Here is an 18,621-nt window from a genome sequence, read left to right as displayed (position 1 = left end):
ATTTAAATTGTGTGGGGCTGAGCTACCTACCCATGCTCTTGACTAAGTCTCTGTCCTCAATGAGGCCAAGCGTTTGGTCTGGAATAGGCATCAGGGCACCTCTTCTCTTGCAGAGAATAGGAACCTGATCAGAAGCCACATCCCAGATTTAGCCCTCAGTGCTGCAGGTGCTGAAGTTGGGGGCGACCCACTTACCAGGAGGAGACTGTGTATGTGGCCGAGCTGTTGTCTGTGTCAAGGATATTCTGGTCTGGACCCTTCCAGGTGATGGTGGGCTTTGGACGCCCGCACACTTTGCACTGCAGGATCACTGTGTCTCCAAGCAGGCAGGTCACATCCACTAAGGGCACAAGGAATTCTGGGGCCACTGTGATCGAAGTGACATATGTCCACATCACTCACACACACTGAGAATGAAACAGTCATTTTTAAATACAGTTCTCTCATCCCCTCTCATGTTGGCTAACGATTAAAATAACCTTCCGCTGAACACTGTTGTATCATCTGTGCTCGTGAAAGAGTATTTTAAAGTAATAAATATTTGTTACATAAAATTAGGAAAAACATAAAAAACAAAAAAAGGAAGCAAAAGTCTATAATGGTCATGATCCAGAAAGAACAAGTGTGCACATTCTGCCATGTAGCCTTTCAGGTTTTAGATAGACATGCTTATCCTTTGTGCATACCGCAAGTTGTAGTCTTGTACACTTAAGTTTATCATAAACATCTTTCCTTTTACATGAATGCAGAAGCACATCAGTTTTGTGTAATCTCTGCCTGAATCCTAGGTATACCATAAGTTACCCAATCCCCACATTCTCAGTTCTACCCCTTTTTAACTCACCTTCTTGGATGAAATTTGGATTTAAGATCTGAAAAACACAAAGAAACAGAAAATTGCTAAGAACAAGTTACTGAATAAAAATAAAGTAGCATTGAGAGATCACATGCCCATCCAATCCCTGTGCTGTGATGAACTGTCACAGTCCAAAATCCCTCTTCAACACCAATGGGCATGTGGTTACTTTGCTGTCTACTTGGTTCCCTGGGTAGGTTTATTGCTGCTGGGAGCTCTGATCACCACTGCAGCCTTTTCCCTCCCTCTCTCAGTTGCTCTTCCCCCTTTCACAGGCACAACCCCACTCCCCTCCTGTTCAATATACTCTCAAGCAATGCCATGGTGCTGATTCTTCCCAGACACAAATTTCTAGAAGGAGAGAACATGAGACCTACCAAACTGGGCCATTGATTTTTTTTTTTTTTTTTTTGGTGAAATTGGGGTTGAACTCAAGGCCTTACACTTGCTAAGTAGGTGCTCTACCACTTGAGACACTCCACTAGCCCAAACTGGGCCATTGAAATGAACTTCCAAATGTCTTCCTCCACCCCTCTCAACTTTCCCCTCCTCAAGCAGCTAAACACACAGCTTCTCTGGTTAAAGAGAAAGAGATGTCTTGTCTGTTCATGCCATAAGAGCAAACTTCTATGGCCCAGGCCTCCACAGAGTGACTTGAAAGCTCCTTTTTTGTGCTTCCCAGTTTAGTGGGCCCACTAAGTGACTTGCCCATCCCATAGCTGGTATAAAGGGAAACTGCTGAAGTTCTCTGTACACTGTGCTGCCTGCCCCAGGACATCCCGGATATTTCACAAAAGATTCTAGCTGACTGGCCATTCTGAAAGGTTACTCCTTCTTGAAAGGATATCACTTTGAGCCACTCCATCTTTTGTATTCTCTCTAATCAGGCAAGTGCAAGTACAGGTCAGAAAGTCTGGAGTGGTGAAAAAGCACAGGCTTTGGAGTGCAAGAGGCTGAGGTCACCTGCTTTATTTAACAGGTTGTATGCTCATTACCTAATATTGGTTAACATCAGTTCCCTCCACTTTAAAATGAGGATTAATAACACCCAGGGCAAAGTGTTAGCATGAGGATTAAATGAAATTATGTATGTCAAGTGTGTAGCACAAGGCTTGACAAATAATGAGCTCTTGGTATCTATTTAAATAATGATCATCTAATCATCTCCTTTCTGCTAAGCAGCCTCTTATTAAAGTGGCTTATCTCTTCCAGTTTATCTTGCAAAAGATAAAGGAAAGAATTTCTTTCCTCTCTCATGAAGCCTGGAAACTCATATTCCTTACAGAATAGTGCAGGTGGGGCCTTCACACTGATCCCCTGTATCTGTCCCTGCCTTAGGTGAATATGTATGGTTTCTGTCTTCTTTCCATTGAGCCCTTTGGAACAGAGACGTCATTTTCTTCTTTGGGTTTCCCTTTGCAAGCCAGCTGCCCACTTATACCACCCAGTTTTTTCCTGAATTGGACTGCACAGATTTTGCAATGCCAAGTTTTGGGGTTGAGTGTCCCAGCTCTGGCCACTGAAATGCCCTCTGCTCTTGCACCAGGGCCCAGGATTCCTTTAAATCAGCAGTTCCCATTCCCTGACCAGGTGGCTTTAAAAACAGTAAGACCTTAGGTAATTGTAGCTACTCAGGAGGCAGAGATCAGGAGGATTGAGATTAGAAGCCAGCCACAGGCAAATAGTTTGTGAGATCCTATCTCAGAAACACCCAACACAAAAATAGGGCTGGAGGAGTTGCTCAAGTGGTAGAGCACCTGCCTAGCAAACTCCAGTACTGCCAAAAAACAAATCAAACAAACCAACAAACTGAAAGATGGATGCCTGGGCCTCAGGACAAGAGCTTCCGTTTGAATTGATGCAGAGTGGGGCCCAGGCATTGGGAGTTTTGAAAGCACTTTTAGGTGAGTCACCATGCAGCCTGATTTGAGGAATGCTGTTAGAGGTTCCCCTCTGTCACAGCAACTGATCTCCAATAAGTCAACTTCCTGACCCTGAAGCTCTTATGGGGTGGGGTCAAGGGGTGCAAGAAGGCATTTGGTAAAAGCTACTGAATTTCCACACCCTAAGAAGAACTCTATGTAAATATTCTAGGCCATGGTAGAGGGGAGGAATGTGAAAGGTTGTTCTAGTGAGCAATTGACAACCAGTAAACATGGTAAGCAGTCCCATATCACCTGCAGGGATTGCTAAAGAGGCTGTTCAATGATCAACCTTGCTTACGCAAGGCAGGACAATCCCATCTGTTGTCAGTCATTTGACAGCCAAAGGAAGCTAAGACTATTTTTCAAATATCAACTGTGGTTATCTCAGGTTGGGGACTTAAGGGTAGCTTTCTTCCCACTCAAAAAACCCTGACCAAGCTGGGTACCAGTGGCTCATGCCTGTAATCCTAGTTATTCAGGAGGCAGAGATCAAGAGGATCAAGGTTCAAAGCCAGCCTGGACAAACAGTTTATGAGACCTTATCGTGAAAAAACCCATCACAAAAAATGGCTGGTGGAGTGGCTCAAGGTGTAGGCCCTGAGTTCAAACTCCAGCACCAGAAAAACAAAAACAAAAACAAAAAAACCCTGACTGAGCTCATGTTCTGTTCTAAGAACTGTGTATGAATTTGTGGATACAGAATTACTAAGACACATGTCCTGACCTCAGGATTTATAAAACATTATCCGAATTTTGGGTGACATTTTTTTCTTTCATTACTTACTTGAACATTCCAAATATTCTGCAATCAGACATTTCACTGTCATGATTTTTTTAGAGAGAAAAAAGGTGTAGTCAAACTGATTAGAATGTAAGCTCTTGGAGGATGGGAGATACCTGTCACCATTGTGCCTCAGAACCCTTACCAGGATCTACCACATGATACACACTTACCATGTATTGGTGAGTGAATGTTTGGCTTTGACTTCATATCAGTTCTACCAAGAATTTAGGCCTGGGACTCAATATTTGATGACTTATTAGGCTGACCCTTGTTTAATAGTGATACCAGGAGGGAGCAAGATAGACATACTTAAAGATAGACATGCTTACTACCCTCAGTGAGCCAACAGCTTAGTGGGGAAAATGGAATTAAATGACATTTGCATTTGATTCAGTGCCTGATGAATAATAGTAATGACCAGCTTTCAAACAAGCACAGCTCTAAATTCTCCCCATTCCACCTCTACTCAGCCAGTCTAGGATAGAAGCTTGAGAATGTTGCCACATTTGTTCAATGACCTGTATTTCCCATCATGATGGGGGCCCATGGGGAGGAAGACATTGAGTCCATGCCAGAAGTCTCACAGGAGAGACAAATGACAAAGGGACAGGTAGCAGGCTCATATAATTTTTTGTGATGTTTGGGATGGAACCTAGGACCACAGAATGTTAGGCAAGTATCAACCACTGAGCTATATCCCCAGCCCATATTATAAAATTTTAGATGGGGCTTCAAAAACCTGTAATGTGATAATACTTCTATAAGAAACCATCCCAAACTGCTGCTTAAAGACTTTCTTGTCTTCTCTTTCTCGTCACATAACCTCAACTTTTAGGTATAGTATTGAATATATGCACTATTTAAGAAACAACTATTCCTAGTTAATGTGTAGATTTAGTGGGATGCCAGGGAGAAAGGTGGATAATAGGATGAACAGTAGGTTTTCTATCTGGAAGGGACTTGTGGAAGCCATCAGTCTTCATTCTTCTGCCTCTTGGCCGGCCCAGTTGAGGAGAGCCAACTCAGCACAAGCTGTTGCTGATAATGGTAATAACATCACTGATCTGTGTGGCAACATGTAAGTGGCATAAACTATTCACAAATACCTTCATTTGTTCCTCCAAAAACTCTGGAGGAAGAGCAGGGTGTAAGGAGGCTCCTTTCTAATGAGACTAGGAAGTGAAATGTAAGACACTAGACTGACAGAGTGCCAGACCTAGGAGGCCCTGAGTTTCAGCCTTGCTCTTTCCATCACAGCATTCAGTGCAGAGAGTGAGGCTTGGGAAAAGTATTGCAAAACTTTGATGTTGATGTCAAAGGCCCACTTACTCAGCTTTGCTCCCACCTTTTTTCTCCACTTCCTCTTCCCAGTCTTCTTTAACCTCCTCTAGGAAGGATCAAGAGCCTGCAAAAGCTCTGAGGTAATGCTTTTTCTAACTTTTACTCTGGACTATGCTCACAGAATATCCCTTCCTCACTTTCCACTTTCTACTTTGAAGTAAATCAGAATACACAAGAGAGGGTTATGACACCCTTCTCCTACAAGTAGTCTGATAACCTACATAGATGAACTATAAGGCCCGTGAGGACAAGGACCATGTTGTTTTGTTCTCTGTTATAACCTCCAAGCCTTGCACAAAACCTAGCGCATCAATGCTCCATTTGTCAAATCAATTAAAATTTACAGTGGCTGGATTCTAACTGGGATAGGAGAGCTGAGAAAATGTCTTATCACGAACTTGGAACATGAAATTTCTATTTCCTCAAATTGAGAATGTGACTCTTCAGAAATCCCACTAGTCAGTCAATGTCCATGATTCAACCAACAATGTTCTTCCTCTTCTGTGTGCTTTGAGGCTGGTACCTCAAAGGGTCTGGTCATGAGCTACTGTGCATCATAACCTCCTACCTTTATTGCAAATGCTCTATCAGACGGGAAGATAGTAATCATTTCCCATGTTTTATGTACCATCAACACTATCAATCTTGCACAAAGCAGAAGATCAAATATTTGTTGAATCAAATTAACTGAGGTCACTTAATTGATAGACTAGAATTTGGGTCTCCTGACCACCTTGTCTAGTGATTGTTGTTGGTATGCACAGGAACCTGGGGCACTGATCACAAGCCTTACATGTTTCCTTAGAAACAAATAGTAGTGATGGGTTCACCTAAAGTGGTAGATGGGAAGCAACAGGGAACTAGAATCTGAAATAGAAGGGGTTGTGGAAGAAATGAGATACCGTGCATAAAATGCATATGTTCTTTCTCTGAGAGACGCAGTAGAGAATGGTGGGCAAAGTACAAGAGGATGAGGTGGCATGGACTGTAGAAAATACTACTGAGAATCTGGTTTTATTTGAACAGCAGAGGGCGGCAGGTGCCCAGGCTTGCTCCAGAAGAATGAACCACCATGATGTGCTCCATCAGTTTCTTCCTCTGGAGAGAAATCCAGTTGTTCTCTTGATTTTTCTTCAAAATGGTACAGCAGTGAGGTAAAAGGAAACAATACCGGTAAAACACACTAACACTGAATAATCTCGAATCTATTTTTCTTGCCAGTCATTATCCAAGACTCTAAGACAAAGGTGAAGTTCTGTTCAGAAAATCTAAGATGTTGTAGTGTATGCCTGTAATCCTAGCACTTAGGAGGAGGTTGAGACAGAAGGAGCACAAGTTTGAGACCAGCCTGGGCTGTAATAAGGAGACCCTGTCTCAAAAAATAAGAACAAAGCCGGTGCCAGTGGCCTATAATTCTAGCTACTCAGGGGACAGAGATCAGGAGAATTGCAGTTTGAAGCCAACCCCAGGCAAATAGTTCAAGATACTGTATAGAAAAAAGCCCATCACAAAAAAAGGGACTGGTGGAATGGCTCAAGGCATAGGTCCTGAGTTCAAGCCCTAGTACCGTAAAAAAAGAACAAAACATAAATTCTGTCTTGAAAACCAGTTGTCCACTGACTCCAGGGAAAAATGTGTGCCCCATTTTTGGCAAATCCCTCATCACTAGTCACAAAACAAAGTTCAAAACTACACACTGAGAATGTTGAAGGAATAAAAATGGTCCAAAGAAACTCAAACTGAATGTCCTAAGCCAACTCAGAGCTACCTTCAATGAACCTCTTCTATTCCATTTATGCTTGTTTCATGTTTATCTGTGTGCAGAATGAGAAGAAAGGGATCTTTAGATGATGAGATTTGGCAAGAAAATGAACAGACATAAGAAAAAATTTTCCTGGTAAGGGATGTAGCTCAGTGCTAGAGTGCTTGCCTGGTATGCTCAGGGTTCTGGGTTCAAGGTCCTAAGCATTCCAATGAAATAAAATCAACATTTCTAATAACTTTGATATGATTTTGAGGGGCTAGTTATGATTTCTGATTTGGAGATTTTAACCCTTCATTACTTCAATCTGGTCAAACCAGACATAAGTTTCTAAATTTTTAGAAAATATTCCTGCCTATGCTCATTTCCAAATGATCATAAAGGAAGCTGCAACTTAAAAAAATGTAAATGCCTCAAGATTCCAAGAGTGACAGTTTGCTTGAACTAGCTCCTTACTACGCAAGTTCTTTCATTACCGTCCAGTCATAAATAACTTTTTTGCAACTATGATTTTTCTTTTTGGCCCAATTGTATTGGAAATGTTTTTTAAGTCTCCAAATGATTTTTTAATCATTATCTTTTTGTTTCTAATTTAAGTGCATCGTGATTGGAGAACTTGGTCTATGTATATGCTATTGATTCCTTGATTTTTGTTGCGATTTGCTTTATGAGTAGTACATGGTTAATTTCGTAAAATATTCTATGTGTTTTTGAAAGTGTAATGACTTCTTGAGGCCTCTCTATATATGTCCATGTGCCCACCACATACATTGTTTTATGGATATTTCTAGTCCAAATCATCCCACCCCTTGGTATTTTAGTTAGACATTTAGCATACGTCAAAAATAAAAGAGATGAAAGTATGACTTTTAACAGAACAATGATAAGAATTAAAAACCCCTGTCACCTATCTCACAAGGGAAAGGAGCAAGAAGTATTCACTGAAGTGCCTGCAGTGGTCTTGTGGAGGATTCCATCTTCTTCTTTATAAATCACATTTCCAACCTGGCAGCCAAGATCTTGACTTTGGATAAACACATGGATGAGTGTTTTTTTTTTTTTTTTTTTGGGGGGGGGGTCTCATCCCTTAATGGTTTTAGTCCTGTTTATACCTCATCTCCCAAACTTCTTTTACTGGATGAAGTAATCTTTCAGAATCTCTGGAACCACAACAGGCTGAGATTTGCTCTGAGGCTGAGAGAGAGTGGCAGGTTAACTTGGGGCTACTTTCAAGTCTCAAGTGGGAATACCCACAGCCTGACGCCTCCTGCCCTGGCCTCCTGGGCTGGGCTTAGCTGCTTCCATTTCTGTTTCTTCTCTGTGCTTCCTCTGCCTGTCCACCCCTAGGAATTCTGTCCCCCTGAGGACAGGCCGGCCTGTCCCCACCATTGTTTATACAAATGTCAAGTATTTTTCTAATGCACAGAATAAATCATACTGATTCTTAAACAACTGCTTAAAAGCCACCTGTTGCTTTTCACCATCTCTGGATCAAGTTCTGTGTGAATCCCTCCAGGCCTTTGCAATCTGGTCTTAATCCACCTGCCAGGCATTACCTCCTTCAACTCTTCCCAGGTACTTAAACCCGAGGTAAAATGACTCAATGTCTTTTTAAAATGTGCCAGGAGCCCGCCCACCTAAGGGCTTTGTTCATATTCTTTCCTCACCTCTTATCCTTCTCTGAGGCTGTTTACATCCTATCAGTCCATCCAACCCAGACACTTCCATTGTGTGAATTGATAGCCATGCTCATAGGCTTTTCTGGGGGACAGGCCTGCCTAGGGATATGCAGCCTTCTGAAAGTGATGTAATCTTATTGTGCTCCATTTCTTATCTATAAAATGGGAAGAATGTAAGGGTATTTGTCATGATACTGTTGGGATGAAAGGACTCAGGAGAGAGTCAGTTATATAGGGAAGACTGCCCAGTGCTCAGTAGAAGCTATGATTTTGGGTCCAATGCTTGTGGGTGTGTGAATGAGTAAAGGACTCCAGGAACAATCAACCACTTCCTCTCCACAACTCTATTAGAGCACATTTAGAGTTTGCCACGCAACATAGGCATTTAATCAAGCTTGACTCTGTCCACTGTATACTTCTTATGTATGGCATATAATTTAATTTAATTTGCTAGCCCTCCATAGTACTCACTGCAATGCCTTGTGTTAATTACATCTTGTTTAATAGACTGACACTGAGGATCGCACAGAGTGAGCCTGTAAGTGAACTTTTGATAGCATGGGGTGGGGTTAAGATGGGGGTGGTGGCCTTTTCTTCTCCAATAGCAACCTCTTAGAGCAACTCCTCCAGGGTCAATGACACCTCCTACCCTCATTAGTGTACAACACAAATGATAGGGGCCAAACCTTCAGATGGGTGAGGTGCTATAGGACAGGTATGACTGAGGGCATGTTGAGTGACTGAGAAACCTATTTAGACACTTCCAACCCATGTGATTGAAATTCCTTTCCTGGCTGCTCTGGCTGGGCTCCTGAGTCACTGGGAGGGGCGTGTGTGAGGCCCAGTAATTACCCCAATAGTCAAGGGATTAATATATTGAGAAAGATATTCTCCTCCTGCAAGCAGATGTAAAAAAAGGGGTGGGGAGGTGAGCCTCAGTACACAGACTTCCTCTTTATCACAGCAGATTGAGCTCAATGCACCACAAGTAAAACCTGCTCTTTCATTGACTCTGTGCGACCTTGGCCTCCTTGAACTTGTTTCCTCTAGGAGCATGTGATGGTTAATCTTGATTGTCAACTTGGATTGAGAAACCTCTCCAAAATTCATGAACCACACTTCTGAGTATGTCTGTGAGGGGTTTTCCAGAAAGGATTAACTAAGGGGGGTGGTTCCATTCTCCCATAGGCTGGGGGCCTGGATGGCATAAAAGGAGAAAAAAGACAAAGCCCAGAGGCAGGCATTCTCTCCCTCTGTTTTCTGGCCACCATTAGGGTACCAGCATCTTCTGCCATGTGCCATGATGTTCTGCCTCACCTCACACTCAAAGCAACAGGGCTAAAGGACCATGAAATCTGAAATCATGAGACAAAAATCTCCCTTTAAGTTGCTTTCTTTCCTCAAGTGTTTCTCACAGCAACGTAAAACTAAGAAGGAGGGTGAGAAATCCTATCCTACATACTTTACAGGAAAACTGTAAGGACCTGCAGGCGTGAAAGATGTGGATATGATGGATCACCTTCTCAGAGAGGGGCAGCCAGCTCCAGCTCAGCTCCCTTCCCCAGAGGCAGAATATCAATCAGTCCACATGGAGAGTCAGAACAAAGCTGGGCAGGAAGGCAGTCTCTAAGCCAAACCCATCAGATATATTACAAAGAAAATATTTTGTCAAAACAAGAGGAATAAAATGCTTCACTTTTTTTTTCCTCCAAAGGAGTCTTTTCATTAAAAAATTCTTTTTTATGAAATACAGAAACAGGCATCAGTGGAAACACACCAGCAATGTCAGAAGGTCAGTCACCTGACTAGAGGTGTAAAAGTTTCCTTCCATCTGTCTGGCCAGGTTATTTTGAAACTCTGAATCTGGGACGAGAGGCCAGAGCCAGCTGAGGTGAGAGAATCAGGCTGCTCCTTGAAGCTGGGGGAGCTAAAACTAGGGAAGGAAAGATGGGCCAGCTTTGGCCACTCACACCCTTTCTAGAACTGAGAGAGAACTTTCTAGTCACATCCCTGGAGGAACTCTGCCCAGGCCATTTCTGCAGAAAAGCAGACACAGAATATTCCACTTCCTCTTCTGCCAAGGTCTCATAGCTTCAGAGGTGGTTGTGCTCCTGAGCAAAGTTCCCTGACATACACCCTAAGTCTAAGAAGCATTCCAAGACTGCATACCAGTCTCAGAAGAGCTAACTCCCCAGGTCACACAGCGGAGTTTCCAGACTAGAATCCTGACTTCTGTTTGGTGTTCTTTCCATGGGACACTGCCTTTGGGTGACTTGTTCAAATCACCATTCAGCCTTGAAAGGCCAGGATGGGCAGAAATGATATTCCTCTGTGTTAGCCGGAAAACTGAATAGCACATTCACACAGAAAATTGGCAATGGAAGACAGGCCTTCTTAGCTGCTAGGATTTGTGTTTTAGATTAAAACTAACCTGCAGATGGAGTGCTTCAAGCTGCTACAGGATGGTGTGAGATGGGGGGAGGGGAAGGGACAATGGCCAAGGAGAACCAGAAGCTGTCTCAGGGTACCTTGTGGGCTTTTTTTTTTTTTTGGCTATATTGGGGTTTGAACTCAGGGCCTCATGCTTGCTAGTCAGGTACTTTACCTCTTGAGTTATTTTTTAGATAGGGTCTTGTGTTTTTTGCCTGGGGGCTGGTCTGGACCAGGATCCAGACTTCCACCTATACCCCCTTCATAGCTTGAATCACAGGCATGAACTACCATGCGTGGCTTGTTGGTGGAGATGGGGTCCTGCAAACCTTTGGCCCAGGCTGGCCTTGAACCTCGAGTCTCCCAATCTCCAACTCATGGAGTAATTGGGATTACAAAAATACATCATCATGCCTGGCCACCTTCTAATTTTTTTTAACAGAAAGTTACAACTACCTCTGCCTCAATTTCCTTGTTTAAAAGTGAAGGGGCTGGGGAGACAAACAGGAGTGGAGAGCTGGTGTTTAGTGGGCACACAGTATGTCTGGGCTGATGAAAAAGTTCTGGAAGTGGATAGTGGTTATGGCTGCACAAAAGGTGAAGGTACTTAATGCCACTGAATTGTTCTTTAAAAAAAGGTTAAAATGGTCATTTTATGTTATGTATACTTTACAATGGTAAAAAATAAATGAAGGGGATGGGCAAGTTAAAAGGCTTCCAAGGTTCTGATTCTGACTGTGACTGGAAATTTCTCCCAAAATTACCTTCACTATACCAAGAGTTCTCTCTCCAAGATTCCTCCCGTTCTTAACCATTTGAGCTAAGTGTCTGGTGGCTGGTAGATGAGCAAGTGTAATGTCCACACTCAGTCTGTGTCATGGATGAGGCTGGCAGCACATCAAATGGCTGGCACAGAGATAGAGCCTTTTTGGAACCATGAAAACCTCTTACTCTGAAGGACTGACTTTCTATGTTAATGAGTGGTACTGGGCTTAAAAAAAAATGAAAATATGTATGATTAAGTAGGTTTGACATAAAAGCTAGGCTGGGAATTTTCATCTTTGGAGACAAGCCCCAAGACCAGGAGGATGGTTCAGGCCTTTTCAACTCCACTGTGTGATGCAGGCAGGTGGCAATGCTGGGGGTGAAGATCAGGTTTAAGAATGCAAGAACAACCCAGTCCTCAGACAGCTTGTCAGAGGTGGTAGGGAAGTGTCAAGCCTCGGACCAAAGGGAAATCCAGTACCGCCTAGAAAGAATGCAGATTTCTTAGAGATGGGCAGTGGCTAAAAGAGGGTAGATGCTGGCCCTGTAAGCACAGACACCAGGGCAGGATATGACTGAAGAAACTGGCAGGTGGGCATATGGTTCCTACCCCAAGGATGGCAGTCAGCTGTCTAAGTTATACTAGGAAAAAAATGAATTAACTTGTTTCTGAGGCACCTAGTGTTTGATTTTCACTGATTTGGCTTTTCTTCCATGTGAAAAATTTCTCTCACATATAATGCCTCCTTCACTCACACCCCAAAGTTTAATCAATGCAGGGTAAAGATAAACTATGGACAAATACTCATCATTTTTAGAACTGCTGTCCATGAGGTGTGATGACAGATGGGTGGAAAGCCAGGTCACCAGGGGATTGTACAGACCTAGAGCCAATCTTGCTGTGGCTGGTGGTGTGGCCTGTCATGTTGGGAGTGGGGGTTGCACTTGAGAATATCCACAAGCATGTCTTTACAAGGGAAGGAAAAGGATGTAAACAGTAGAGTCAACTACCTCTGTTTCCATAACTGAATGTTCTTTGTCAGATTCCTAGAAGTCAAAAAACTTTATTTCCCTATTAATTACCTTTCAAGAATATGTCATATGTCTTTTCAAAATGCTGTGGTGTAACAGGGATGTATACTTGGGGTAGCAAGCATCTGATGTGTAAGTAAAGACTCCAGGAAACTGGCCCTTACAGGACCACTTAGTCCATCAATGGAGAGAAAGTAAAGGATGCCTTGGTGATGTCACTCCCTTGGCAGTAGGGGATGAGTCTGTACACAAGGACTGGAATGCACATGCAGACATCAGGTCATGGGTGGTCAGGCAGCAGGGCAGGACTTCACATTTGAGACCTGGCATAGAGAAAACGCATTAGGCACACAGTGCCACGTTGTCTGTTGGGGTCCCAGGAACGAGGCTCAGCACAGGCCAGGAAGGATTCGGCTCACTAGGAGCACAGGACATGCTCCCAGAAACAACACCTATTGGAGCACTGAGTTCAGAAGGGTGGGGGATAGGCTGGCTCTGGGAACAGGTCCCAAATGATCAGTGTAGCAATGAGAGGCCTTCAAGAGGTGGCTTGCCCACCTGTTTTTCAAATCATATCTACAGTACACATTCATGGTCATTTTCTTCTTCTTTATTGTTTGCTACAATAAAGTCCCACTTACATATCCCTGGGGACAATTCTCAAGTCATGTTGAACAAGTTGACCTTCTGTTGTCATTTGTGTCTGAAAGATACTAAACAAACACTGCCAATATGTCACTTTCCCTTGCCTGCTCATGTACCCAGAGCTGATGCCAGGATGGCAGCACATTCAGCAGAGCTCACCGATGCTTAAGAGTGTCCACATGGAACACACAGTGCATGCACACATACTAGGGAAACTTTAGAACAACCAGAGCATTTACAACTCCAATAGCATGCCCACTTATGCATCAGCATAAGTTTTGGCCTTCCTTTGTTCAACATGAACATCCTACTGTCTGTTTATCCACCCCATGGCACCTCCCAGGGACCCATCTCATTTAACCCATAAAAAGGGCTGCCAGCCTTGGGTGAGTAAGAACTTTAAAAACATGTTCAACTTGCAAAGCAGAACACACACACACACACACACACACACACACACACCAAATTTTCTGACTACATCTGACTACATCAAGTTAATGTCCCCAGTGTGTGCTGCTCACCTGGTCCCACATCGCTCTGTGCCCACCTCTTCCTTTACAGCATGGGCAAGTTACTCTTCTTCCCCACCCACTAGAGTTGGATGAAGTCCCCAGTTGCCTTTTGGAATACAGAGGGTTCTTTCCCTTCCTCTGTCTGGCTTTCCTTTATTTGCAGCTGACATCTTCAATACAAGTCAGGAATACTTAGGGTTAGAGGTAACCACTAACATCTGCAAGCTGACAGGTGTGGGACTCATGGACACAGATGCCTATCCTATGAAATGGAAGGAAAGCAGAGCCAGAAATTTTCCCCTGGCCTCCCCATTCTTTAAGATACATTTAGGTTATGAAAGCCATATACACTTCCTCCCACAGTGGAACACTGCTGGCCCACACCTTCCAGATTTAGCTCTGTGCCAATACCTGCATCCATAGGGGACCATTTTGTCCTGGCAGAATATTTCAAACTGCCTCTTGTCCAATTTAACTTGGCTTCTTCCACAGCTGGCTTACACATTCTTAGACCATGGTCTCTCTTGGTTTTTATGGTGGCTATCATAATATGATGGTGGAATTCTTTGGTATTAGGTCAAATTAGAATAAGAATAATAAAAGGCTATTTAGATAAGTAGAATGTGTAGGGCTATACAAAGGAAGTTTTTCACTTAGAAGAAATCTCTAAGATTTTACATGTTACTGGGGATGGAAGCACAGATTTGAGGAAAGCATTACAATTTACTCTGAAAGACAAAGTAGCAAGGAAAGCCAGACTCGTGTTTGCTCTAATTCTGCTAGGATTATGAATTTATTTATGATAGTTGTCTCTAAGCGCAACTACATAAGAGGCATGTTTCTATAATCCAACAGAATAGAAGGAGTCAGAAGTCGATGCTTGTGCTGGTAGAGATTAGTTCATCTCCTACACACCAGTAAACCTGGAGGATGGGAAAGGTCCCCCATGTGGGTTCCAGTCTCATCATCTCAAGAGGCCTCTGCCAAGGCTATGGGAGGGGAGCTGTCCCCCGGGCCTCTTTTCCTTCACAGGGCGGGCACAGCCACTGACCATAGGTCTTGGAAGGGCAAAGGTATGTCCCAGAGTTGCACCTCCATACCTCATTTACTATTAATCAGTTACACATAGTGACTAGGATCCAGGTCACCCACAAAACCATACTTAACCCATGGATTTGCTGTAGCACTGAGGAAGGAATATATCCCAGCAGCAGATCAAGATTAAAAGGATAAAGTGGGAGAGAAAAAGAGGAAAAAGGAGAGCAGGGGAAAATGAAAGAGGAACAAAACATGGAACACGTTCTCATCCTTCAGCTGGGAACCAATTACTATTAACAATGCTGCAGTCCATGAAAAATGTTCTAAATTTCAAATAATGAAGGTGGATATTTTCTACATAAAGCCAAATCTTCAAAAGAAGAAAATATTCAGCAAGCATTCAAGAAAACTACAAGTTTTTGTTTTTAAAAAAGATACCAAGGTAGAGTTTTCTACCAAAATAGAGTTCAATTAAGTGTTTGTTTTAGTTGGGATGGGATACCTAGAGATTCCCCAACACCAAAATTTATCCCTGAATGGCCAGTTCCTTTGGCAAGGTCAATGTTACACAACACATTAAAAGAAAAAAAAAGGAAATCATTGTAGGAAATAGGACAACATAGCTGCTTCTACCTCCATGCTAGTATTAGGGTCAAGATCATCACACTCTGACTCCTCGGAACTGTTCGTCTCCTTGGTTGGCAGCATGAGGAAGAGGAAGAAAGAGAACACAGTTAGAACTTGAGTAGCTTTGGCTAGTGAGAAAGGAGAACTTCAGAGAAGCATGGGCAATGGGAAATCAGGCAGAGAAGCAACCAAGAGCTTTCAGGTGGGGGTGGTGTTGCCAATGGTAGCAGCATGCTCTTTTTAGGGAAAGAAGACTGGGTCTGTGGACAGCTGCTTATTTCACAGGGAAGAACAATGGAAGCAACCAAATGAAGCATGAGAGCTGAGAAATGAAACTATCTTTTCCGGTGAGGCTGGACTTCCCAGATGGGGGCCAAGGAGAGCATACAATTTCTTTTCCCCAAGCAGCATGTTAGAATGGGTTTTATTGTTCTTTCTTTGCTTGGGGAGCAAAGTAGCAAGTAGATAATCACACATTATAACAAAATTAAATAATCAGTGTTTAATTTCCATTGTCCAGAGGCACATCTTTTCAGAAGGCTCAACTTAAACAAGGCAGATCATATTGTTTCAAGCTTGAGCTCAGGTTTGGTGAGTTCATAGTAATAAATGGATTCTTACAAAGCAGTAATTTGTGTCTCGCTTCCCCAGCTGTGCATTGGGGGAGCAGGGAAATTGCTTGGTATCATTTGAACTCTGGGGAAAAGAAATGAAACTTTACCAAGGATGCTGTATCCCTTAAACTTCAAACCTCAGCCTCTGTGGCATGAAAGGTTTGGAGGACATCCCTAATCCCTATAACCTGCAAACCTAAAACACTGAATGGGTGGCATCTGGAATTTCTAAGAAAATAATGCTGCAGATAATTTTGCTACAAAACATCTGCATAGTGTAAAGAGAAAAGAATAAAAGAAAACAAAAAGAGGTACTTACTTGAAGATGTCAGGAGAAATAAAAAATGAAAAATAAATCGATCTTGCATGCAAAATCCCACTAAACTACTTCCCCTTTGGTCCCCACACCGGGAAAAACAAAAACAAAAACTATCCCATCCACCCAAATTGTCTTGTGAGTGCTGCAGGATGAGAGTAGATGAGAGGGACCCAGCTCAGGAATACCTTACTCACTTTAACAGAGACTTTGTTGCCCAGAATATCCTTGGGTTTACGAGACCCTGTGGCTTCATTTTTACCCGTGTTCTCCACTTCTGCCCGCTTTCTCATGCGTAGAGTATGCCATGAACATGACTTCCTGTTGTACCAAAAAATGCACTAATCAAAATGGCGGGTTGGGGCAGAGTGAGGTGGTGGGCGGGCTCACCACCCTTGGGTGAGTGAGGTGAGGTACTCCAGTCAAGCCCGCTGGCTTCAGAGGCCCCAAATCTGCATGCCAGCTCCTGTGGTGGCTGACAGCTTACCTCACCTCCAAATGAAGTGAACGAGGATGAACTCTGACTCCTCCTGAAAGATGCACAGGGTGACTGCAGCAGTCGGGAAAATATGACTTCCAGGCCACTAAACTACCCAGGGAGGTTTTTAGATCATTTGATGAAGCCGTCTAGGATTGAGGAGTTCCTCTTACCCTTGTAAGATAGGGAAGAATGGGTAGGAGTGGTACAAGCCATTGGCACTTTCCCAAACCAAGATATAAAGACCCCCCCAAAAGATGATTCTTTGTATTTGGGCATACCACTCTCAAACACTGTAGTACAGCCAACATTTTCTGGTCAGGTGACTTAATCAACAGGTGATCACCACTCATAAATCTGGATATTAGGGCAAAGTGTTCTCCATGTCCCTCAGTGTTTGTGAATATAGGGCTTCAGCTGTCACTAAGAGGTCCTAGAATTTCCTTGCTGGAACCAGAGCCCGTTTGTGCTCCCAGGGAATTGACAGAGACAGAGTGTCCTTTCCCACTGACCTAACTCCTTTCCCACTAGAGTTTGGGAGTTACTTCTTGGGTATATAAAGAGAAGCTCAGAACATCTACCTAACTAAAAAGTCAGGTCATAACAGCATGTGGGACCCTGAGCAGGCATCATTTCAGTTGTGGACATAAAGTTTGGATGAAGCTTCAGTCACTGCCTGGAGTGAGGCTTGGTTTCCCTTCAGTGTCTCCTGGTTAAATGTGGGCCTTTGTAGACTGGGCCCCAGGGAGGAGACCTTCATTCAGGGAGAGAGGCAGATAATTCATTTAGGGAAAAGAAGATAATCCAAAAAAAAATAGCTAGTATCTCCTCCACAGCACTCCACATGTGTCAGGAATCTTAGGATAGCCCATGTGAGGTGACCTAAAAATACTCATCACTCAATACATAGGCTCCACAAGTAACCCAAAGAGGAAAAAGCAGTCCCAGTCCTGTTTTGGGATCTTTTGGAAAGTGGACTTCTTCAGAAGGCCACATGTTGTCTCTTACTCCTGACCAGCAGGCTCTGTCGATCCCTTGCTCCAAGTGCTCTGCCTCAGTGAGAACCAGGACTGAAAGCTACCCTCTAGGGGCATTGCCCCATTGACTGCAGACCTTCATCTCATATCTTTACCCCCAAACTCATGTCCCTGGCTCCTCTGAGAACATCTTGAGTCAGAGAGGTCCCTGCCAAAAAGGCTCTCAGGGTAGAGGGCACAGTGTGTATGTGTGCATGCACAGGGAATGCTTTCCTATGTTCACTGCCACTTTCCAGTCTCCTCAGGATGCTTAGTGAGAAGTTAGGGAGTGTTAAAAATAACATTCACAGCAGCACAGTGGCAGGACAGGCTCAATTTCAGATTCTTCTTCCCAGAAGAACATATCATCATGGTTTGGGAAGCTTCCATCTCTTGGCTGCAAGCCTGAGGGCTGATGTGGATGTGGGGTTTGTGACATTTATCTTGTGGGCATCACAACCAACTCTGACCTCTGAGTAGAAAGCCCTGGGGAGAGTGCGGTGAGTGTCTTTCACTGACACTGACACCATGTTTAGTTGTTCACTTCTACTACCAGCAACACTTGTGTAAGAGTGGCTGGTCAGGAATCCAAATGACCAGTGTATGTTTCAGTCTGTTCTCATCTGCCACCCTGACCCCCCTTCCCTGACTCCACAGAAGGTATGCATATGAGATCAACAAACACAAAGGTGCCTGGGTACTGAGAGTGCAAGCCATTAAGAGTTAGCTCTGCAAGACTCTTGATTAATAACTCCGTGCTCTGACAGCCTTGATTTCCAAGGCTTCTTAAAAGGCACCCAA

General features: G+C 43.4%; 1 protein-coding gene across 16 annotated transcripts in view; it reads right to left on the bottom strand.

Moving 5' to 3' along the window:
• The window catches only part of Kalrn (kalirin RhoGEF kinase), a 660,017-nt gene that overhangs the window by 39,711 nt on the left and 601,685 nt on the right, over nucleotides 1–18,621 (bottom strand). For all 16 annotated transcript variants that reach the window (XM_074073308.1, XM_074073309.1, XM_074073319.1 and 13 more), the window contains 4 exons: nucleotides 16,524–16,647; nucleotides 15,403–15,462; nucleotides 845–872; nucleotides 196–367 (listed from right to left, as the gene is read on the bottom strand). In XM_074073308.1, the coding sequence (XP_073929409.1) occupies nucleotides 196–367; nucleotides 845–872; nucleotides 15,403–15,462; nucleotides 16,524–16,647 (384 nt within the window). The remainder of the gene's footprint in view (nucleotides 1–195; nucleotides 368–844; nucleotides 873–15,402; nucleotides 15,463–16,523; nucleotides 16,648–18,621) is intronic.

The sequence above is a fragment of the Castor canadensis genome, chromosome 5, assembly GCF_047511655.1.
Source record: "Castor canadensis chromosome 5, mCasCan1.hap1v2, whole genome shotgun sequence".
NCBI classification, from domain to species: domain Eukaryota; kingdom Metazoa; phylum Chordata; class Mammalia; order Rodentia; family Castoridae; genus Castor; species Castor canadensis.
This window is presented reverse-complemented; position numbering and strand designations above follow the sequence as displayed.